Source organism: Zingiber officinale, chromosome 4B (genome assembly GCF_018446385.1).
Source record: "Zingiber officinale cultivar Zhangliang chromosome 4B, Zo_v1.1, whole genome shotgun sequence".
In the NCBI taxonomy this organism is placed as follows: domain Eukaryota; kingdom Viridiplantae; phylum Streptophyta; class Magnoliopsida; order Zingiberales; family Zingiberaceae; genus Zingiber; species Zingiber officinale.
The window spans coordinates 23,523,970-23,546,077 of record NC_055993.1 but is presented as its reverse complement, the minus strand read 5'-3'; the positions used below and the strand labels follow the sequence as shown (position 1 = coordinate 23,546,077).

Below are 22,108 nucleotides of genomic sequence, written 5' to 3'. Positions count from 1 at the left end.
AGTGACTAATTTGAATGTCAGAGGGACCGTATCGGTATGCCAGCTCAAGTGTTACATTTTAGGGTGTTGGATCTCACAAGTTAGAGGTGGATCTAAGCTTTCTGAAAAGGAGAAGCCCGAGCGAGCACAAAAAAAAGGTCATCAGGTTTCAAGTGGTTTCATATGATAGTTTTATCAACTGCCTTGCCACATATATAAAATTGCTCGTCCACATCATTTGCTGCTTTGGCACCATGCCAAAGGTCAATTTGCACAATTGTGCTTGGCCTAGGTCTGGCTCCACAAACTGGTTGCTTTGGCACCATGTCAAATGATAGTCGACATGTCATGTGCATGGCCCTAGTCCTGCACCACATACTTAGGTATAAACAGCCTTCTGACTACTTCATCCATCGTGCTGCATTATATGCACCTGTTGCATGTCATGACTCGCATTTACTGCAAGACTCCGCATGTCCAATCTTTGCATCTATTAGCTGCAATCCAAGTTGATCTTCCACTCAACTTGTGCTTTGACAGCCTCTGGAAATCCCATCGTTGGCATGCCTGGCATGTTATACCTAATAAGCTAGATTAAAAGTGCAACGAATGTGCCCAGCCTTGCCAAAGTTAAAGGGCTAACAGTTTCCTAATACGTTTGAAACGGTCATTCCAATCTGGATAAGTATCTGAACTAAGTTGAGGTAGTTAGTTCCGATCCTTCTACAGTCCATCGACGCCAATGAAAACAATTTACTCAAGATGATCATCATCAAAAGCATTAAAAAAACATCTAGTTGCTGTATATGCACGTTAATTAGAATTAACTGGTATCGATATTAATAATTTAACAAATGGAATTTTGAAGACTAAATTAAAAATATTCTTGAAGTCAATACTCAATGATTAAATAATAGATTGACATATTAATATAAAAAGATTTATTCTGATAATTAGATAAGGAGTGCAGTGACGGATTAGGGGAGCGGGGATATGCTCGAGCATCTTCTTACTCCCGAAAAATTCCACAAGTGTACTGCAACAGCGATCATAATTAATTTTAATCGGATTCTAACAATGATCTAACATGTAAATTATGAAAAAGATAAAAAAAAAAAATTTACTGATAAGGTGATCTAAACTCGTAAATAAGAAGTATCTGTTAATCCCTAATACGTTTGAAACGGTCATTCCAATTTAGATAGGAGGTATCTGAACGAAGTTGAACAAGGCCACGTTAATGCATACCCGGCGGCGTTGAGAAGGGGGCAAACTAGGAAAAGGTGAGAGAAAGAAGTCCCCGGGTGACGACGTCGGCGTCGGCGCTCCGGGATTAGAAACCGGGCTGGCTCCGCCATCTCAGTTGAGGAAATCAGTTCCTTCTAGATTCCAGCGGCGCCATTAAATATTCCATCTCCTTCAACCTTTCGTCTCTCATCAGCCATCAGCAATGGCAATGGCTTCTTCCTGTTCCAGTGCAACTTCATTCTTGCACTTCTCCTTTTCTCTTTCCCTCTCTCTTCTCTTCTTCTCCGCAACGTCATCAACTGACACAATATACGCAGAAACTTCTCTCTCCGGAAACCAGACCATCACCTCCGGAGGCGGCAGGTTCGTGCTTGGCTTTTTCACGCCACCAGGCAGCACCGGAACGACCTCCTTCAACTACTACATCGGCATCTGGTACGATAAGATCTCTGCGATCACCCCAGTGTGGGTGGCCAACAGAGCCACTCCAGTCACCGACCCAACCGCGTCGGAGCTTAAGATCTCTGACGATGGCAATCTCATCATCCTCAACCAGTTCAAATCCATCATATGGTCGACCAACGTCACCACCATCCCATCCTTCAACTCCACAATCGTCGCGGTCATCCTTGACACGGGTAATCTCCAGCTCAGGGATGAATCCAACTCCTCTCTCATCTTCTGGCAGAGCTTCGATCACCCTACCGACACTTGGCTTCCCGGCGCCAAGATCGGGTTCAACAAGCTCACCAGCACGCCCCAACGCCTCACTTCCTGGAAGAACAAAGTTGACCCTTCTCTTGGACTCTTCACTCTCCAGAGCGATCCAACCGGTGCAACCTCTCAGTATTTGCTTTTCTGGAATTTGTCGAAGGAATATTGGACCAGCGGCATCTGGGACGGACACGTCTTCACTTCTGTCCCGGAGATGAGCCGGAGAGGCTTCGTCAACTTCGGTTTCATCAACAACACTGAGGAGACCTATTTCATCTACACTCCCAATGATCCCAACCTCGAGATTAGATTTGTCTTCGATTATGAGTCCGGTCAGATGCTCTTTTTGATGTGGATGGAGAATACACAATCATGGATGCTCTGCTGGGCTATGCCCAATTTTAGCTGCTCGGTGTATGCGAGCTGCGGACCTTTCGGTAGCTGCAGTGATATCAGCAGGCCTTCGTGCAGTTGTGCCAAGGGTTACAGAGTGATGTCCCAGAATGAGTGGGATTTGGGTGACAGAAGAGCAGGCTGCGAGAGGATCACTCCTTTGCAATGCGAACAAAACACCAACAATACTGAGAAAGATGGATTCTTTGAGATGCCAAACGTTAAGCTGCCTGATAACCCCAACACTGCGGTCAAGGTTGGGAGTAGGGAAGGCTGCGAGTTGGTTTGCCTGAGTAATTGCTCCTGCAATGCTTATTCCTACAACGGTAGTGGCTGCTTTGTTTGGCATGGAGGGTTGCTGAATCTGCAAGAACAATATAATCAATCTGATGCAGGCACTCTTTACCTGCGCTTGGCTGCCTCGGAGTTGCAATCTTCTGAAAGAGACAAGAAGAGAGTGGCAAGTTGGGTTATCATCGGTGCCATTGTCCTGGCCATCTTGTTTACTAGCGTTCCTGCCACTTTGATCGTGATAAAGAAGCGAGAAAGTGGGCGGATGATTGAGAAAGCAAAGGCTATGCAGAGTCGTCTCGTCTCGTTCACATACAGTGAGCTGCAACAAGCCACGCGGAAGTTCTCAACGAAGCTCGGGGGAGGAGGCTTTGGATCAGTGTTCAAAGGCGCATTGCCGGGGTCTAATTATATCGCTGTGAAGAAGCTTGAGGGCCTTTACCAAGGCGAGAAGCAATTCCGAGCGGAGGTGAGCACACTAGGAGCCATTCAACATGTAAACCTCATTAGGCTAATAGGCTTTTGCTCTCAAGAGACCAAGAAGTTGTTGGTCTACGAGTTCATGCCAAGCGGTTCCTTAGCTGATCAGCTTTTTCGTAGGAACTCGAATGTATTAGACTGGAAAACAAGATATCAAATTGCTACTGGAACTGCAAGAGGGTTAGCCTATCTCCATGAGCAATGCAGAGACAGCATCATACATTGTGACATTAAGCCAGAGAACATACTGTTGGACGATGCACTTGTGCCAAAGGTAGCTGATTTTGGTCTAGCAAAGCTTGTCGGAAGGAAATTTAGCAAAGTTCTCACAACCATTCGAGGAAGTAGAGGGTACATCGCGCCTGAATGGATTTGGGGTATGCCCATCACTACAAAAGTAGACGTTTACAGCTACGGAATGATGTTGTTCGAGATCATATCAGGAAAGAGAAACCTCATGCACACCGGAGAAAGTAGTTTTGAGTTCTTCCCCTTAGTCGCAACGAACAAACTCGTAATTGGAGATGTCAAAAGCTTGATAGATCAAAGGTTAGAGGGTAAAGTCAACTTAGAAGAGTTTGAAATAGCTTGTAAACTTGCTTGCTGGTGCATTCAAGATGACGAGAGTTCGAGGCCAACCATGAGTCAAATTGTTCAAGCTCTAGAGGGCAATCTAGATGTTGGCATTCCTTCTGTTCCAAGGTCTCTTGGAGTCGTAAACGTGTCATGAACCAAGAGCATCAATTCCTCTAGCTCACATCAGAACTAAGGATGATTGTGCCACTTCAACTAGTGCTCAGATAAGGGGTTCTGCAACTTAAATCCTATTTAAGTTCCACTAAAACCAGGAGAAAGAGTTGTAGTGAGTTCCTTTTTTCTTTTTTTTTATTTTAATATTTTTTTATTTTTTATTTTTTGTATTTGAACTTTAAATCTGCATGTGGAGGTTGTTTGCCAATGAATTGAGAGCAAGTCATGTTGTGTTTATTTCAGATTCTAAATTTATATTCAGATTTTTTAATATGGTTCTCTTCACTTGAAGCCACCAGGTCCCCTGAATTCTACTAAAATGCATAAAGTTGAAACAAATTGGGAATTTAGAACAAACCATTTACATCTCCAATTAAAGTGTAATTATACAATAACATAATGCAACTTTCAAAGTAGCAATCATCTAATGTGGTAAAGCCAATTCTCTCGCCCCAGCGCCCCCCACCAATTCGTCCCTAGATTAACACGGAGGAGGTAAATCACGGATGACTACTAATTATTAGTACAAATGGTCAAAACATGGAAGAAAATAACAATTATCTAAGAACATACCAAATATGAACATGTTATACACTTTCATAATAGCATTTGGTTGATACCTAACATCAACTTATGTATTAAAAAAAACACAACTTATTCACATTTTATAGACAAACAAACTTCATATGCAGATAAAAGACATTACCATAACAAATGAACTTGTTGCATGTGTTTGTTCTACCTTATTTAGAGCTCGAATAATATTTAAGTTATAGAATTATTTATTTGACAGTTAGTCGAAGTGTACACATAACTTAATTTTAAATATAGTATACATCAAAACATAGATTCTATGGGGTGGTTCCTAGCCCACAGGACGTAGCGGAGACGGTGAGCGCATAGTATTTTTGGTGTAATGGTCAGGGGGCGATTCTAGGAACTAACGACTTGAGATTTATCCCGCCATACGTCTATGGCCTGTGTACCTGCATGAACCTCCCTCCATATCCGTGGAGCCGACACTAGAGGGTCGCTAATGTAGCAGATCTACCTTTTTTTTATGGGGTGGTTCCTATATCAACATGATCCACTTGAACTTTGCCTTTGTCAATTCTCTATTGGACTTCCAACCATCGAGTATTCTATCAACTGTGGACTTCGTCCTTACTAATTTTCTATTGGACTTTCAACCGTCAAGTAACCAATCAACCATGATATACTTGGACTTCTCTACATCCTGACCAATCTTGATCAACTTATCCGAGGTCAATAGTATAATAATCTCCCACTCCAATATAATCTCCCCTTTTCTTGATATCTCACTCTCAACCATCAAGTTGAAACATTGAAATTCAACTCGAGCAAACTCAAATTTAATCAACCTTGATCCTATATCAATCAACCAACATAAAATCCATACTCTCAAAGACAATTATCACATTTCCTTTCAATCCTCTAAGCTATTCCCATGTAGATAGCTACATTAATGATGATTAAAAAAATACCATATATAAATCCATAATAATGATCAATAAATTTAAATAATGGTAGATTCATCAACAAGATACCTAACACAATATTAATATTTTATCTTTGGATAGAAAATATTATTTTTTAAGTGGTACTTTCAATGTAGTAATCAAATATTGATAATAAAGTCAATCAAATAATTGGTTTATCTTTAGACCGACCAATCGTCTACATAAAAAATCATAGAATTGGATTCCACTTTTAAGATAGTCATTTATACACATTTAATTAAATATTTTAGCACACGATTATTTTTTATAACATGTTCATCTAATGTCCATGTATGTGGTGACGGTAATACACCCGACAAAAAGAAACTGGATTCAGCACCAAAAAAAATGCTTGTGAAAAACTTTGTTTCATCAAAAATGTTCCCAATGCATTCCAAGCCTGGTGTGTTTTTGAATCAATGAACTATGTCGCTTCCATTCGGATATAGTCATACATGATTCCTTGAAACATGGTTTGGGATTGACTTTGAGTCAAGAATATTGTGTTTTCCCCTTCACGAAGCCAACTTCCTTGTAAACTAATGTTGAACAACCAATAAAAACCATGGATTCCATGCCTTGCAATTGCATTGTCACGACCAATCAACCCTGTTGTGAAGTGAGCAGGTTCTATAGTCGGGTCATTGATTCGAACCTTAAAATTGGATGGAAACATTAAGTCCTTCTCCATATCATTATAATTATAACAAAAACATAATTCAAAAGAGGAAAACAAAAGTTTATGAACATACTTGTAGTTTAGAAAGGTGTGCAGAAGCAAGTGCCACCCTGAGCTTGTAAACTCCAGTCCTATGTAAACTAGAAAGTTGAAATTTTATCTGCCATGTTGCTTTATTGGAATTATCTTTTTGCTTCCTGCAAGGATGATTTTTTTTTCTTTTGGTAAATGATATGAAGAATACTGATATAGACAGAAGTAAACTCATCTAAAACACAATGTAAACCTGGTAACTTGAGCAAAGAACCAGTCTTTTGTATAATTACTGACACCAACTTGGTAAATTAAATCAGTTGTAGGATACAAATCTGCATATCTCTCCCATAACCCATATTGTCTAAACTTATCGTGCTCAATGTAAAGTTTATTGACATATTTAGGATTTGGATCAGGAACAAAGAACTCTGCAGCAGAGCGATCAGGAATGCCAATCTCCCACAAGGTTGGGCCATCTCTTGGTGGTCTATATACAAGGTTGTGTAAGTCGATATTACCTCCTGTTTAAATCACCAAAGAAATAGTTAATTAACATAACTAACCGTGAGAACTCTAAAGAACTTTGTATATCTAGCTTACCTGAGGTGACTGTAATTGTGGTGCTATAAGTAAATTCTCCAATGAAACCAGGAAGCCATGCATACAGATTATAAACTCCAGAGAGAACATTTTTTATAAAGAAATTTCCTTTGGCGTTTGCTCTTACCCAAAATTGGTATCCCTGTATCATTAGGATTTATTAAACAAATTTCATGAAAGCGATCGAATGATATGTTAGTGAGTATTAACCTTGGTTTCTTTTTGCCAAGATCCTTCTTCTCCTGGAGAAGCTAAACCAACAAAAGCTGCATTCCCATATATGTAATTTTTACTAATGTACCTGACAAAAATGGATGAAACTCTAGCATTCAGTTCGAGTCATTTATCATCACTACAACAAAAAAATTATATCTGCTTTGAAAAATTGAAACTTACTTATCTAAAATAAGTAGCCTTCCAGAAACAGATCCTCTTTGCTCTTTCTTAAGATAATCCACTGAAGTTGGAAACTCGTAAGGCCAATTCGCCACTACAATTTGGGTCTGATTAAAGCAAAAAAAAAAAAAACATAAGATTGCAAATTGTGTTTTAAAATAATGGCAAAGTTAAAGTGAAATGTTCTACCTGTCTTTTAGCATCCTCCCAAAGAAAGTTTGGTCTTGAGTTTTTCAAGTCAGAATTAAGGTAGATGAATACTGGGCCAAACACTTTCTTCCAGTATTCACCATTCGTAAATTTAGCAACAATTTCTTCCCCAGCATAGTGAGAACTATGGAACATCTAAATGATCATTGAATTCACACAAATAAAACTTCAGGTATATAAATATATTTTACCCTATTTTTTATGCAAACTAAAAATATAAAAATAAAATAAAACTTGAGCATTTTGTTACATACACCGAGGACAGTAGGGCCAACATGAGATGTTAAATCTTGTCTGAGAGGTCCTCCTGACTTGAACTCATTACTCGGAGTGATTAACCAAAAGCCAATTGAAGGCTTAGCACAAATCCATCCATGCACCAAGCTGCCTTTGTACTCGCTGGAGTATTGATATTTGTCGTCCACCTAGATGATCAAATCTCTTACTTTAAATGAAGTTATAAAGAAGTAAACACAATGAATGAAATGTTTACCTCTCCTCTAAGGGCTGGATTAGTTGGTTTAACAAGGATGACTGCCTCAGGGTAGGCTAACTTCTGTGATCTCTTAGGCGAACGATCCTGAAGCATAGGCATGACCCTTTGTCTATTATCTGTGATCGCCATGTAATGAAACCTGTGTTTTAACGATTGATTTGGTTAGTTTAAATTTCATTATGACCAAAAGAAAATTTAAAGAAATTGATTAATATTTACTTCTCTTTTCTAAGCTTGAAAGCTATTCTAGTTTCTGTTATTTGGAAGTCTGGCCATCCTTTACCATGCTCATAGATGGCGTATGTGTAGAATCCTGAGCTACCTTGCAATAATACAAATCTACATAGTAGTAATGATTAGAATTCGATTTCATTAAAAAAAAAAAAACTTTCAGATTTATCACCGCTGTTAATTTGAAGATATATATACCTTTTGTCTATGTTGAGAGGAGAACGCTTGCCTTTGAGGGAGGGATTCCACTTCTTCTTGAAAGACACTTCAATTTTCTTGTCATCTTGATATATTTTTTGAAATTGACTTCCTTCTATTCTGTAAATTAATTAAATCAATTATCATGTTGATCAAAGGGTGCACTTAAAATTACAAAACTTCTAAAAAGCGTGCCTAACTTTTAGATTTCCGAAAAGGTGCACTTGTTTTCTAGCCAACCACTATGGTATTACATTCAAAAAAAAACAACACAACTGTAGTACTGTATTTCAAAGAACAATATCACTGTCGTGCTGATTTTTAAAAATTAGCACAATAGTAGTATTGTTTTTTGAAATGAAATTCCACGGTGATACTGTTCTTTGAAATTTCGCACCACAATGATTAGTTGAAGAGGTAAAATAAAAAATAAATGTGTCTTTTAAAAAAATCTGAAAGTTAGAATGCACCTTATGGGAATTCTGCAATTTTAAGTATCTTTAGTATATATTCCATTTTTTTTTTTTGTAAATTAATAGAGACATAACAGAGTTTTGGTGGCACTCACAATTCAAATATTTCTTTATTTTCCTCTTCGTTCCAAACAACATCCCAGTACCTGCTTCCAATCTCAGGAAGTTTTTATGGGTGTTTTCAGAAATATTAAGTAAAAGAACGCTGGATGAAAACATATATACCCTCCATACGGTTCACTACTATGAACTTCCAGTAAATTATCAACTCCATTGTACATAACTTCAGTGATAAAGCCTTCGGGGTTTGACAATGTCAGCCGGACAATGCCATTGTCCATCACAACCTGCAGATCGCAAACTATATCAGTGCTATCGGATCATATAAACAGAACAAAAAAAAAATGAAACAGAGAACAATGGCTACATATTGGCCTTTGACGTGGACAGTCACCGCAGCTCCGGCCGCCACTGGATGGCCATTGCCGGCTGAGCTTGAACAGCAAGTGAGCATTGCAGCCCTGCATGAAGTGCATTGTGCCAAAATGGAAAGTATATTAGCGACATAAACCAAATTATTCCAAATGAACGTCTTACGAATGACAATTATACATGGAGACAAAGGCAAGGATTTCAGCCATTTGGATTTCATATATTTTCCTCCTGATCATCTTGATGATCATTTATAATATTATGGCCCATTTTTAGTAAGTATTAAGTTAAAACATTGTATATGAGAATTAGCTAGCAGGTTGGTTTCTCAGGTTTGCTAGTGGTGTGGAGTATTAACTTTCTTTCCTCAATTCAATTATTTTCTAATAATTAGCACTGGGAATCTAACTTGTACTGATTGATTTAATGATGATCGACAAGATTTTACATAAAATTTTCACCGATTATTAAAATAAATCAAAAAGACTTATAACAACAACAAGTACTCATTAACTATTTATTAAAGAATATTTATCGGTTAACGAATCAAAACTGACACTATCATTAAATGTCAGATGTCTGAGAAATCTCATCATTGTCGGGGCAGCAATTTATGCCCTCCATTGGTTGGTGGCATAAATGATGGATTAGTTATACATCGAGAATAAAATAAATGCTGATATATGAATTTATTTCGATAAAGTTAAAACTAGCAACAAGGGTATTTATTTCAATGAATTTGTAGTTTATAATATTTTCAAATTCTACATATTTGTAAATTATTTAAACCTTTCAAATTTCGTATCTTTCAAAATTTAGTGTTCCCGTATAATATATGTAGCGAAAATGATATCTATAATAAATTTATACTGTGATTGATCTTTTTAAGCACTTTCATCTTTTAATTCGTTTCTACCAAAGATACTACACTGATTATCTTGTCCAAAAAAACATATTTAAATTTAAATTTTTATTAATTAAATTATTTTCTAAATCTATTTATTATTATAATGAAATTTTCTAAATTGATATTATCTAGATTATTAAATAATTTATTAAGATATTTATTGATTTTATCTAAATCTATTTTCTTATTTTTAATTTTAAATTCAAATTTATTTTAATGTCTGAACTAATTAATTTATTTAAATTGATTTGGTTAATGTTCTGTTTGACCAAGTCAAGATTGATGCTGATTTGGTTAAAGTCTTGATTACTTTGATTAGAATCTAGATTATTTTGTAACTATAAATTTGAATAATAGATCCATTTCTGGATCCTCTTCAAATTCTTCGAGGTTCATTCCTAGATCATCCTCAAATTCTGTGGAATTTGGATCCTCCTCAAAATCTTAAGGATCTATTTTTGGATCCTCCTCAGATTCTTTGAGGTTCATTTTTTCTGGATATTAATCCTCTTCAAATTCTTTAAAACCCCATTCCAAATGAAGTAATTGTCTATACATTTCTGAATATGAGATGTGTCTTTCAGAATCATCCCAAAGTTGGAATGATATCTGCCTAAGATGTTCCGATAATGAATAAAACAGAGCTCATCTTCTTTCTTTGTCCTAGACGGGATACCATTCTTGCTCTAGATTCCAAAACATCCAATCGAGCCGACCAATAAGCCTATCGACTCCATGATCTGGGTTATATTCCAACTGTTGGTGCAACCTTAGGTCAAGGTTGACCTGGTTGACCAGACTCGAGTTGACTTGACTCGAGTTGTGTTTTGATGTTTGACGAGTTATGTTTGACAATGTTTGACGTGAACAGAAAAGTTGTATCTTGATGTTTGACAAGGATACAAGCTTGGGAGATTGTGGGTGCAACCCGTGGTCAAGGTTGACCTGGTTGACCCGAGGTGAGTTGACCAGACATCTGGTGAAAAGTCCAAGCAGGGAGCTTGGCACGGGAAAAGTCCAAGTATGGAGACTTGGCACGGAGAAGTCCAAGTATGAGAACTTGGCAAGTGGAAGTCGGAGAGGACTCGATAGCTCGTTCTCCGGACTAGGTCAGAGAGGGCTCGGTAGCTCGTTCTCTGGACCGGATGTGGAAAGTCCTGGTGAGTGAAGCCAGGCAGTGGGAAAGTCCTGGTGAGTGAAGCCAGGCAGTTGGAAAGTCCTGGTGAGTGAAGCCAGGAAGATTGGAAATCCTGGTGAGTGAAGCCAGGTGAAAACCCTAGTGAGTGAAGCTAGGTGAAAGTCCTGGTGAGTGAAGCCGGGCAAGGGAAAAATCCAGATGGATCAAGGGTGATCGGACATCTGGTGTTGGAAAGACCAAGTGGGTCAAAGGGATTGACCGGACACTTGTTGGGGAGTCTTAGCAGGTCAAGGGAGTGACCAGATGCTAAACATGAGATACCAATAGGTCAAGGTTGACCGGATATTGGTTTGGAAGGCGTGGGACTTGGTTTAGGCAAAAACCAAGTGCTGGATCGATCAGTGGATCGATCCAGTGATACACTGGGTTATCTGATCGGTCTGGTGATCGATCAGTAACCAAACAGTATGCTACTGTATGTTATCTGATCGGTCTGCAGACCGATCAGAAAACAAACAGAAGGCAAAGAGAAAAGGAGGGGATCGGTCTGTGGACCGATCCACATGCACCCTGATCGGTCCACAGACCGATCAGGAGACGATCAGAGAGTTGGGCGAGTTCTCTATGAAGAGTGCTGATCGGTCTGGGGACCGATCAGCATAGGTCCTGATCGGTCCCCAAGACCGATCAGGGAGGCCTCGGACCGATCAGGGTGGAGCCTGATCGGTCCAGATATAGCCGTTATGAGTGACAACGGCTATCTCCGTCTTCTTCGCTGTCTTCTTTGCAGTGCAGGTTATAAAAGGAGATCGAGGGCTTCAGCACTTCTTCTTCTTCCTCTCCTCACCGCTACCTCTTGCTTCTGTAAGAGCTTGCTGTTGCTGAGCTCTTCTTAGCTGAAGCTTCGCGTGAGCTTCCTCGGCTGGGGTCTCCAACAGTTGCTGCTGTATTTGGCCCGTGAAGTTGTTGCTTCATCAACAGCCGACGAGAAGGCAAGATTGTTTGTTTTTTACATTCATATTATTGCTTCTTCTTGTGTATTCTTGTACTCCTATTCTTGCTGGTGCAAGAAAGATTGTGGCGAGGTTTCTCCACCCAGAATGAGTATATATATTAGCCGGTTCTCCGGGGACTCATCCACCGACGGATTGATAGGCTTCGTCCACCTTACGGACACGCCGAGGAGTAGGAGTTTATCTCCGAACCTCGTTACATCGACGAGTTTGAGGTTTGCTATTCTCCGTTGTCGTTTCTATTGTTTATTTCCGCTGCGCTAACCTTGATTTGTAGAAAGAAATGAACGATTTGGGGTCGGCTATTCACACCCCCCCTCTCTAGCCGCGACCATCGATCCTAACAAGTGGTATCAGAGCGAGGTCGCTCTTCGTTGGATCAACACCCGGGGGAGCACAAGCTAGAGAATGGAGTTATTTGGAGAAGACGTCATAATTCCACCTTTCTAAGATCGCGACGACTTCGCGTTTTGGAAGGTAAGAATGAAGTACTTTCTTATGACTAACCTTGAAAATTGGAGTTGTGTTCAATTAGGTTTCAAGCCTCCGATGGACAAGAAAGGAGAAACCCTAGAGAAGAAGGAGTGGACCAAGGAACAAGTCCACCAATCCCTAGTCAACGATGAGGTATTGAAAATTTTTGAATTTTCTTTACCTAATGATGTTTTGTGTAGGATAGGTGGATATAACAATGCAAAGGAGTTGTGGAACAACTTGGCAAAGTTCCATGAGGAGAACTCCACTTCAAGTCATGAAGAGGAGTCAAGTGAGCCAAGTAGCTCACTTCATGGAGGAATGGATTTAGAAGTTGAGGGCCACTCAACATCTAAAGAAGAAGAGGAGGAGAGTTCTTCTTCAAGAATGGAGCAAGAGGAAGAAGCTTCTACCTCCGGAAGGGATGAAGAAGAAAGTCTTCATCCATCCTCAACCCTAGGTAACTCAAGCCATTTAATTTCAAATAAATTACACATAATGTGCTTTGAGTGTAGGGAATTTGGGCATTACAAGAGTAAGTGTCCAAAGAGGATTAGGAAGACTCCACCGGCGCCAAAGGTCAAGAAAGCCGGAGTCCCGATACGCAAGGGTAAGGAGCACGTGGTGTGCTTCCAATGCAAGCAAAGGGGACACTATAGGAGCCAATGTCCGAGGGGGAGGCAACCTCACAAGGACAAGAGACCAAGCACATCTATAGGGGGAGCTAAGGCAAACCCTAAGGTATCCTTTAAGGCACATTCTTGCAATCCTTATAAGACACATGCTAGTAATTTTATTGCAATTGTCAATAATGATAAGCATGATAATCTTAGAAACCGATACATGTGCTTAGGTGCAAAACATGTTAGCCTAGACAAGAACAATACTAAAAATGCCAACCCTAGGACTAACTCATCTAAGGTTAAGGAAAACCTAGGTAGAAATCCCAAATCAACTAGACATATGCCTAGGAATACCTTAAAGAAAAATGACAAATTAAAACTTGAGGTATTAGAAAAGGAAAATCAAGTCTTGAGGTCAAGACTTGACACCTTAGAAAAGACCCTTAAGAATTTGAAGAAGTCAACTCTAGGGTCTAAGGGTCAAAAGCAAATGCCCAAGGACATGAGAGGTTTGAGTCACAAACCTAAGTCTCAAGTGGTCAAGCCCACTTACCATAATGTCCCATTCAATTATGGAACAAGACCTAGGGCTAGGAAGATCATCACCAAGGTCACAAGGGGAGTCACCCCTAGAGTTGATCTTGATGAGTTCCAAATGACCAAGGCTTCAAAGCCTAGGAGGGTCATTAGAAGGGTTGCTAGGGAAGTCATCCCTAGTGAATACTTAGTGAACCCAATGAGCTCCAATAGGTATTGGGTTCCTAGGAGCGTGATTTCATCACGCTAGATTAGTTAGGGTGTGCCAACCTTACTTGAATAGGTAGTTAACCTAATCATGGCAAAAGGTGGCACTTTAGGATTTTTCAAGGTATAATCAAGCCTTGAAAATAAAATTAAAAATTATTCCTAAGGTGATTAGGATGTGCCAATCTCATTTGAGGAGTTTTCTAGAGTCAATCTAACTGGCACATAGTGATCTAAAAATCTTTTGTATTTGATTTTAGGTCTATTACACTTAGGAATATAGAATTTATGGTAAAATGATCAAAATTATCAAAAATGACAACTAAGGCTAGAATTAGGTAGTTTCTATACCTTTATATACTATTTGTCATGTATTGTTTGCCATATGCCATGTCATGACATCATATTTAATTTATGATCATTTGAAATGTCATGATAATGCTTAGGTTAGTTAAATGTCATGATTTATTTAAGTTTCATACTTTATGCCATGACATCATGACATTGGCACATGTTTTCATTTATGATATCATTTTATGCCATGTCATCATTTCTTGCATTTATAATCAATGAAATTGATCTAAGGATAAGAAACACAATTTGATATGGAGATCAAATTGTTGTTTAGAAAAATGCATGAGACCTTATCCTAAGATAACCTAAACCCATATCTCACATCAAAATTGACTTGGATGTGTTTGATACACCTTAGAAGTGTGTGAGATATTAGGATGATGAGTTAGGAACAAGGTGCATAGTTCTTGTACCTAGATGAGCCTAATTCAAAATTGGGGATCATAGGGAAAGCTTATGTACAAGTCATGTACATTTAGCTCAGAGATTTTGGTCCTAAATTAAATGGTTTAAAATCATTTCAAAATTGATTTGAAAAATCTTGATGAAGCTTTTCTAGTGATAACATTCATCATTGAGCAAAGTGATACAAAGATGAGTTAACTTTGAGCTATTTCAAAGACTCTTGAACTTTGTATCAAGATTTGAAAATGGAACTTATTTTCATAGAAAACTATTTTTCCATGATAGTATATGTTATGAGGAATGTATCCTCAAAAATTTTACAATTTTTGAAATTTTCTGTGATTTTCTAGAGGTTTCTGAATTTCGGGAGAAGAAAAATTCAGAAATCAGAAATCAAAGGTCGTGGACCGATCAGGAGGTTCCCTGATCGGTCCAGGTCTGTGTGATCGGTCACTGGACCGATCGAGAGGGAGCCTGATCGGTCTGGTGACAGATCAGGGTGTGCCAAATTGCTGAAATTCGACTGGTTGTCTGAAATTTCAGCTCGGGAGTTGGTATTTTGAAGGTTTGAAACTCTCCAAGACATTGTTGGTGCAATGGTCAAGGGGGAGTTGACCTTTAGGGGGAATTTTACCTATTAGTCAAGGGGAGTTGACTTTTAGGGGGAGTTTTTACTCCTAAAGACTTGAGTGATATGGGATTATCACTAAGTTAATTGTTGGACCTTAGTATCAAGGGGGAAATTAAGAGTTTCAATGAAAGGTATGGGACTTTCATTAGCAAGAAACTCTTGACCTTGATTCACTCTTTTTGATGTGTGTCAAAAAGGGGGAGAGTAGAAAGGAGAATGGAGAATGTCTAGAGAATGTTCAGGGAAGAACATTGGAAAACCTAAGTTAGGTCTAGAGAATGTTCAGGAAAGAACATTAGAAAACCTAAGTTACGTTATCGGGTTAACCTAACTTGATTATGGGTTTGATTATGGGTTTTGTCAAACATCAAAAAGGGGGAGATTGTTGGTGCAACCTTAGGTCAAGGTTGACCTGGTTGACCAGACTCGAGTTGACTTGACTCGAGTTGTGTTTTGATGTTTGACGAGTTATGTTTGACAATGTTTGACGTGAACAGAAAAGTTGTATCTTGATGTTTGACAAGGATACAAGCTTGGGAGATTGTGGGTGCAACCCGTGGTCAAGGTTGACCTGGTTGACCCGAGGTGAGTTGACCAGACATCTGGTGAAAAGTCCAAGCAGGGAGCTTGGCACGGGAAAAGTCCAAGTATGGAGACTTGGCACGGAGAAGTCCAAGTATGGGAACTTGGCAAGTGGAAGTCGGAGAGGACTCGGTAGCTCGTTCTCCGGAGTAGGTCAGAGAGGGCTCGGTAGCTCGTTCTCTGGACCGGATGTGGAAAGTCCTGGTGAGTGAAGCCTGGCAGTGGGAAAGTCCTGGTGAGTGAAGCCAGGCAGTGGGAAAGTCCTGGTGAGTGAAACCAGGCAGTTGGAAAGTCCTGGTGAGTGAAGCCGGGCAGATTGGAAATCCTTGTGAGTGAAGCCAGGTGAAAACCCTAGTGAGTGAAGCTAGGTGAAAGTCCTGGTGAGTGAAGCCGGGCAAGGGAAAAATCCAGATGGATCAAGGGTGATCAGACATCTGGTGTTGGAAAGACCAAGTGGGTCAAAGGGATTGACCGGACACTTGTTGGGGAGTCTTAGCAGGTCAAGGGAGTGACCAGATGCTAAGCATGAGATACCAATAGGTCAAGGTTGACCGGATATTGGTTTGGAAGGCGTGGGACTTGGTTTGGGCAAAAACCAAGAGCTGGATCGATCAGTGGATCGATCCAGTGATACACTGGGTTATCTGATCGGTCTGGTAACCGATCAGTAACCAAACAGTATGCTACTGTATGTTATCTGATCGGTCTGCAGACCGATCAGAAAGCAAACAGAAGGCAAAGAGAAAAGGAGGGGATCGGTCTGTGGACCGATCCACATGCACCCTGATCGGTCCACAGACCGATCAGGAGACGATCAGAGAGTTGGGCGAGTTCTCTATGAAGAGTGCTGATCGGTCTGGGGACCGATCAGCATAGGTCCTGATCGGTCTGGGGACCGATCAACATAGGTCCTGATCGGTCCCCAAGACCGATCAGGGTGGAGCCTGATCGGTCCAGATATAGCCGTTATGAGTGACAACGGCTATCTCCGTCTTCTTCGCTGTCTTCTTTGCAGTGCAGGTTATAAAAGGAGATCGAGGGCTTCTACAGCAATACTTCTTCTTCTTCCTCTCCTCAGCTGCTACCTCTTGCTTCTGTAAGAGCTTGCTGTTGCTGAGCTTTGCTGAGCTCTTCTTAGCTTTTGGCCCGTGAAGTTGCTGCTTCATCAACAGCGGACGAGAAGGCAAGATTGTTTGTTTTTTACATTCATATTGTTGCTTCTTCTTGTGTATTCTTGTACTCCTATTCTTGCTGGTGCAAGAAAGATTGTGGCAAGGTTTCTCCACCCAGAAGGAGTATATATATTAGCCGGTTCTCCGGGGACTCATCCACCAACGGATTGATAGGCTTCGTCCACCTTACGGACACGCCGAGGAGTAGGAGTTTATCTCCGAACCTCGTTACATCGACGAGTTTGAGGTTTGCTATTCTCCGTTGTCGTTTCTATTGTTTATTTCCGCTGCGCTAACCTTGATTTGTAGAAAGAAACGAACGATTTGGGGTCGGCTATTCACACCCCCCCTCTCTAGCCGCGACCATCGATCCTAACACCAACTTCTTGATCTCCTCCCATAGCTCATGTTGTCGTTCATAGCGTCCATTCATCGTGTATATTGTTCTGGAAATGAAAATCATGATGTCAATACAAAATCGACAGACCAGTAACAAAAATCGGTCAAAATCAATTCTCACATATAGAACAAATATATACAGAATACACAAATAATTAAGAAAAATAAACTTTCTTTATTTGGGGAGTCTCATGTGACTGACACATTGTATCGGTCGATCAGGAATCCGGATCTAAGCTTAGTCTATTGTCCTCATTAGAACTAATCTAATTGGACAAAGATTTATGACCTATGTTCTGTTATTGTTTAAGCTCATTTGAGTCAATCTTAGACTCATTGATCAAACTTAGATCCTTTTGATTCATCCATTGGATTAAGTCTGACCCATTAGAATAAATCTAATCTTTTTGATCAAATCTGACACAACATAACTAATCTGGTCATATTTGATCAGGCCAACTTATGTAATCAAAATGACCCCAATTAATTCAATAATAATACGAACTGGTTTAAACTAACAAATAATTTGAACCAGATCTAGGTATTATTGAATCAATCTAGTCTACTTAAATCAACTAATAATTTAAGCCAGGCTTGAATTTGATTGGACAAGTTGATCTTATTCAATTTTTAACTAATTGAACCCCAAATTAATTAAATATGTATTTATTAATTAATAATACATTTTCCTATGTATTTAATTAATTAATAAATATATTTAATATACTTTTAAACCACTGTTCTTGCATGCAACGAATAGGATTTTGTTTTTTTGTTTTTTTTCTAGTGCTTCGTCAAAACGAAGTACTGTTCATCACGTTTTTGAATTGATTAAAAATTTCATTCAATCGATTCAATTGAATCGAATCAATTGATTTAATCGATTCAGAATTCAATCAATAAAAATATAGCTTCATCATTTCAATCGATTGAGCTATTATTTGAATCGATTCAAGTTATCTTAATCGATTAAACTACTTCTTCTCATCTCTGTCGCCGACCGCAACATTTTTTTCTTCTGCCGCGACGAATGAGGTTGTCGCGATTGTCGATTGTCGGCCTCCCGACGTGGTCACCGACACTCTCCAACGACGGAAGCCGATATCCAACAACCTCTCAGGGCTTGACAACTGCGGCATATCACGGCCCAGTTGTGATCTCGCCTGGCGAAGGCGATCAAGAGATTTTCATTTCGATGAAGAGACCAGTTTCCTGCTTAGGCATGACTCTGATACCATTATTGTCTATTTGTCAGCATGGATCAAACATAAGATAAAGCTGTAACCATTCACTGTGATCTCCCGAAGAAATCGAAGAAGAAGAACCGTCGGACGTCACTATTGTCGGAAGCACGATCACGGATAACTGGAAAGTGCTTCAAGGTTCACGAGCCAAATCCCCAGCCTCTCGGACGTTCTCCTTTGCTAGACCAACACTGATCACCGTCGCCTCTCCCCTTATGCTCTTGCCCTCTTCTCCGATTGCTCTTGGACATCATTTTAAATAAGAAGTAAAACATCGATTACTAATCGATGCTTTGATGGCTTTCAATGGAGGAAGATGAAGATAAATGAGCACCCTTTCATCTTCCTGACGTTGCAACTGATGCAACGTCCAACATATTGACTTAGGCAACCTTGTATATAGACCACCAAGAGATGACCCAACCTTGTGGGAGATTGGCATTCCTAATCACTCTGCTGCTGAGTTCTTTGTTTCTGATCCAAATCCTAAATATGTCAACAAACTTTACATTGAGCACGATAAGTTTAGACAATATGGGTTATGGGAGAGATGCAGATTTGTATCCTACAACTAATTTAATCTACCAAATTGGTGTCAGTAACTATACAAAAGACTGGTTCTTTGCTCAAGTTACCAGGTTTATATGGTGTTTTAGATGAGTTTGCTTCTGTCTATATCAGTATTCTTCATATCATTTACCAAAAGAAAAAAAAAATCATCCTTGCAGGAAGCAGAAAGATAATTCAAATAAATTGCAAAGACATGGCAGATAAAATTTTGACTTTCTAGTTTACATAGGATTGGAGTTTACAAGCTCAGGGTGGCACTTGCTTGGGTGCCACTTCTTCTGTAGCTCCGGTCCTTCTACAAAGGAAGTCTGGGGTGGAAAAAGAAGATCCAAAATAATTTGGATCCCAATTACTTAAGGCTCCAATTACATGTCTAAAAAGATAAAAGTAAAAGACAATATCAAAAAATTATAAAATATGAATTTGAGTCCAACTATTCAAAGCTCCAATTACATGTCTATAATACATAATACTAAAAAAAAAAAATTTGGACCCTCTCAAATTCTGGGCTCAAGGCTATCGTCCAATGCCGCCCTCCTCCAGGGTCAGCCCTGTGCTTCTGCACACTTTCTAAACTACAAGTATGTTCATAAACGTTTGTTTTCCTGTTTTGAATTATGTTTTTGTTATAATTGTAATGATATGGTGAAGGTCTTAATGTTTCCATCCAATTTTAAGGTTCGAATCAATGACCCGAGTATAGAACCTGCTCAATTCACAACAGGGTTGATTGGTGGTGACAATGCAATTGCAAGGCATGGAATCCATGGTTTGTATTGGTTGTTCAACATTAGTTTTACAAGGAAGTTGGCTTCGTGGAGTGGAAAACACAATCTTCTTGACTCAAAGTCAATCCCAAACCATGTTTCAAGGAATCATGTATATATCCGAATGGAGTCCTCTCGGATGAGTCTAGTGGCTAGCGTATGAGGTGTTATCATAATGAGGTCTAGGGTTCGAATCTTGGCAAAGTCGAGGTAAATACCTCCCTTATGTGCTAGTTACTATTCCAAAAGCTAGTAGTCGCCCTTAATTTATCTCCTCCGTGTTGACCCTGGGACGGATTGACAGGGGCGTTGAGGACGAGCGTATTCATCTTTTACCACAATGTATATATCCGAATGGAAGCTACATAGTTAACTGATTCAAAAACACACCAGCCTTGGAATGCATTGGGAACATTTTGATGAAACAAGATTTTTACAAACATTTTTTTTGGGTGATGAATCCAGTTTCTTGTTGTCCAATGTGTTACCGTCACCCCATACAGAACATGTTGTAAAAAATAATTGTGTACTAAAATATTTAATTAAATATATTTATAAATAACTATCTTACAAGTGGAACCCAATTTAGTGATTTTTCACGTGGACGATTGGTCAGTCTAAGTATAAACCAATTGTTTGACTAGACTTATTATCTATCACATTGAAAATTGAAATTACCACTTGCAAATTAATATTTTCTATCCAAAGACTAAATATTAATATTGAGTTATCTTAGCTTGTTGATGGATCTATCATTATTTTAATTTATTGATCATTATTATGAATTCATTATGGTATTTTTTTTATTCATCATTGTAGCTATCTAAATGGGAATAGCTTCAAGGATTGAAAGGAAATGTGACAATTGTCTTTGAGTGCATGGACTTTATGTTGGTTGATTGATATATGATCAAAATTGACTAAATTTGAGTTGGTTTAGTCGGATTTTTATGTTTGAACAATATTTTTGATGGTTGTGAGCAAGATATCAAGAAAAAGAGAGATTATTGGAGTGAGAGATTGTTGATACAATCGATCTCGAGTCAAGTTGATTAAGATTGGTTTAGATGTAGAGAAGTTCAAGTAGATTATAGTTGATTAGATATTTGACGGTTGAAAGTTCAATAGGAAATTTGCAAGGACAAAGTCCTAGAACACTTGATGATCAGAAGTCCAATAGAGAATTGACAAAGGCGGAGCCCAAGTAGATCATGCAGATATAGAAACCACCACATCGATGTTAGTGAGAGCCCTAGAGCCAATCATGTGATGGTTACTTTTTGGACTCTTTGTATCATATTCTTGTACATATATTTCTGATATATAAATAAAGGCATTGTGATTATTATACTTGTGTGTATTTGTGCTATATAAATAAGTATAATAATGTCCTAGGGTAGTAGGTTCATATCTATATCAATCGATTAGTTGAATCGATAGTGAGATGATATAGAGAACACTACACTTAATTATTCCTAGTCAAGTATTAACATAGAAGGACAATGTTAATGCATTGAGACTAGCATGTAGGTCAACATGATGACTTGATCTCACAAGTCATAGATATGAGATATCAAGTTGACACATGGGTATACATTGGAGAATGTATACTGAATGACCCGCCATGAGAAAGTATCATGGATCGTTATATGAGTGTCATATGCTTTCTCAAGTGACTATTAGTATGACTTTAGTCCTTAGACCTGAAGTCACCATGGTTCCTACATAAGGAGTTATGTACTTTGGTTTCGTCAAACGTCACCCGTAATGGGTGGACTATAAAGGCGATTATCGGGTATGTAACAAATTATGCGGAGGGATGTGAGTGATGTAGATGGGATCTATCCTCCTATATTACAGGAGTGATATCATAGTCTTGATAGAGTGAGATCACTAAGTGCATGGTCATGCCCAAATAAGGCAATATGTGATATTGTGCTTATTTGATTATAGTGAGTC

At 39.0% G+C, this 22,108-nt stretch overlaps 2 protein-coding genes and 1 pseudogene across 2 annotated transcripts; 2 read left to right on the top strand and 1 right to left on the bottom strand.

Annotated features, from left to right (window-relative positions):
• Positions 1-1,501: 1,501 nt before the first annotated feature.
• LOC121978160 (G-type lectin S-receptor-like serine/threonine-protein kinase At2g19130) lies at positions 1,502-3,835 on the top strand (the record flags this gene model as incomplete). The annotated part of the gene is made up of 1 exon (XM_042530536.1): positions 1,502-3,835. A coding segment is annotated over one exon (2,334 nt), but the record flags the coding sequence as incomplete, so codon positions are not given.
• Positions 3,836-5,799: 1,964 nt separating this feature from the next.
• LOC121978159 (rhamnogalacturonate lyase B-like) lies at positions 5,800-9,145 on the bottom strand. Its single transcript, XM_042530535.1, has 14 exons — positions 9,122-9,145; positions 8,920-9,041; positions 8,790-8,840; positions 8,222-8,341; positions 8,012-8,131; positions 7,790-7,931; positions 7,551-7,721; positions 7,276-7,431; positions 7,087-7,193; positions 6,901-6,991; positions 6,691-6,832; positions 6,341-6,611; positions 6,128-6,251; positions 5,800-6,030 (listed from the first exon to the last, which is right to left on the bottom strand). The coding sequence occupies exons 2-14, from the start codon at positions 9,033-9,035 to the stop codon at positions 5,800-5,802; spliced, it is 1,842 nt and encodes a 613-aa protein (XP_042386469.1). The 5' UTR covers positions 9,036-9,041; positions 9,122-9,145.
• Positions 9,146-18,598: 9,453 nt separating this feature from the next.
• LOC121978158 lies at positions 18,599-20,292 on the top strand (annotated as a pseudogene).
• The last annotated feature ends 1,816 nt before the right edge of the window (positions 20,293-22,108 follow it).

What these genes read in the sequence shown, in the direction of transcription:
- LOC121978159 (XM_042530535.1), bottom strand. Translation starts at nt 9,035, where the DNA reads ATGGACAATGGCATTGTCCGGCTGACATTGTCAAACCCCGAAGGCTTT. An exon ending in TTCAAGCTTAGAAAAGAGAA is followed by an intron (nt 7,932 to 8,011) that starts GTAAATATTAAT and finishes GTTAAAACACAG; the next exon opens with GTTTCATTACATGGCGATCA. An exon ending in CTTGGCAAAAAGAAACCAAG is followed by an intron (nt 6,833 to 6,900) that starts GTTAATACTCAC and finishes CTAATGATACAG; the next exon opens with GGATACCAATTTTGGGTAAG.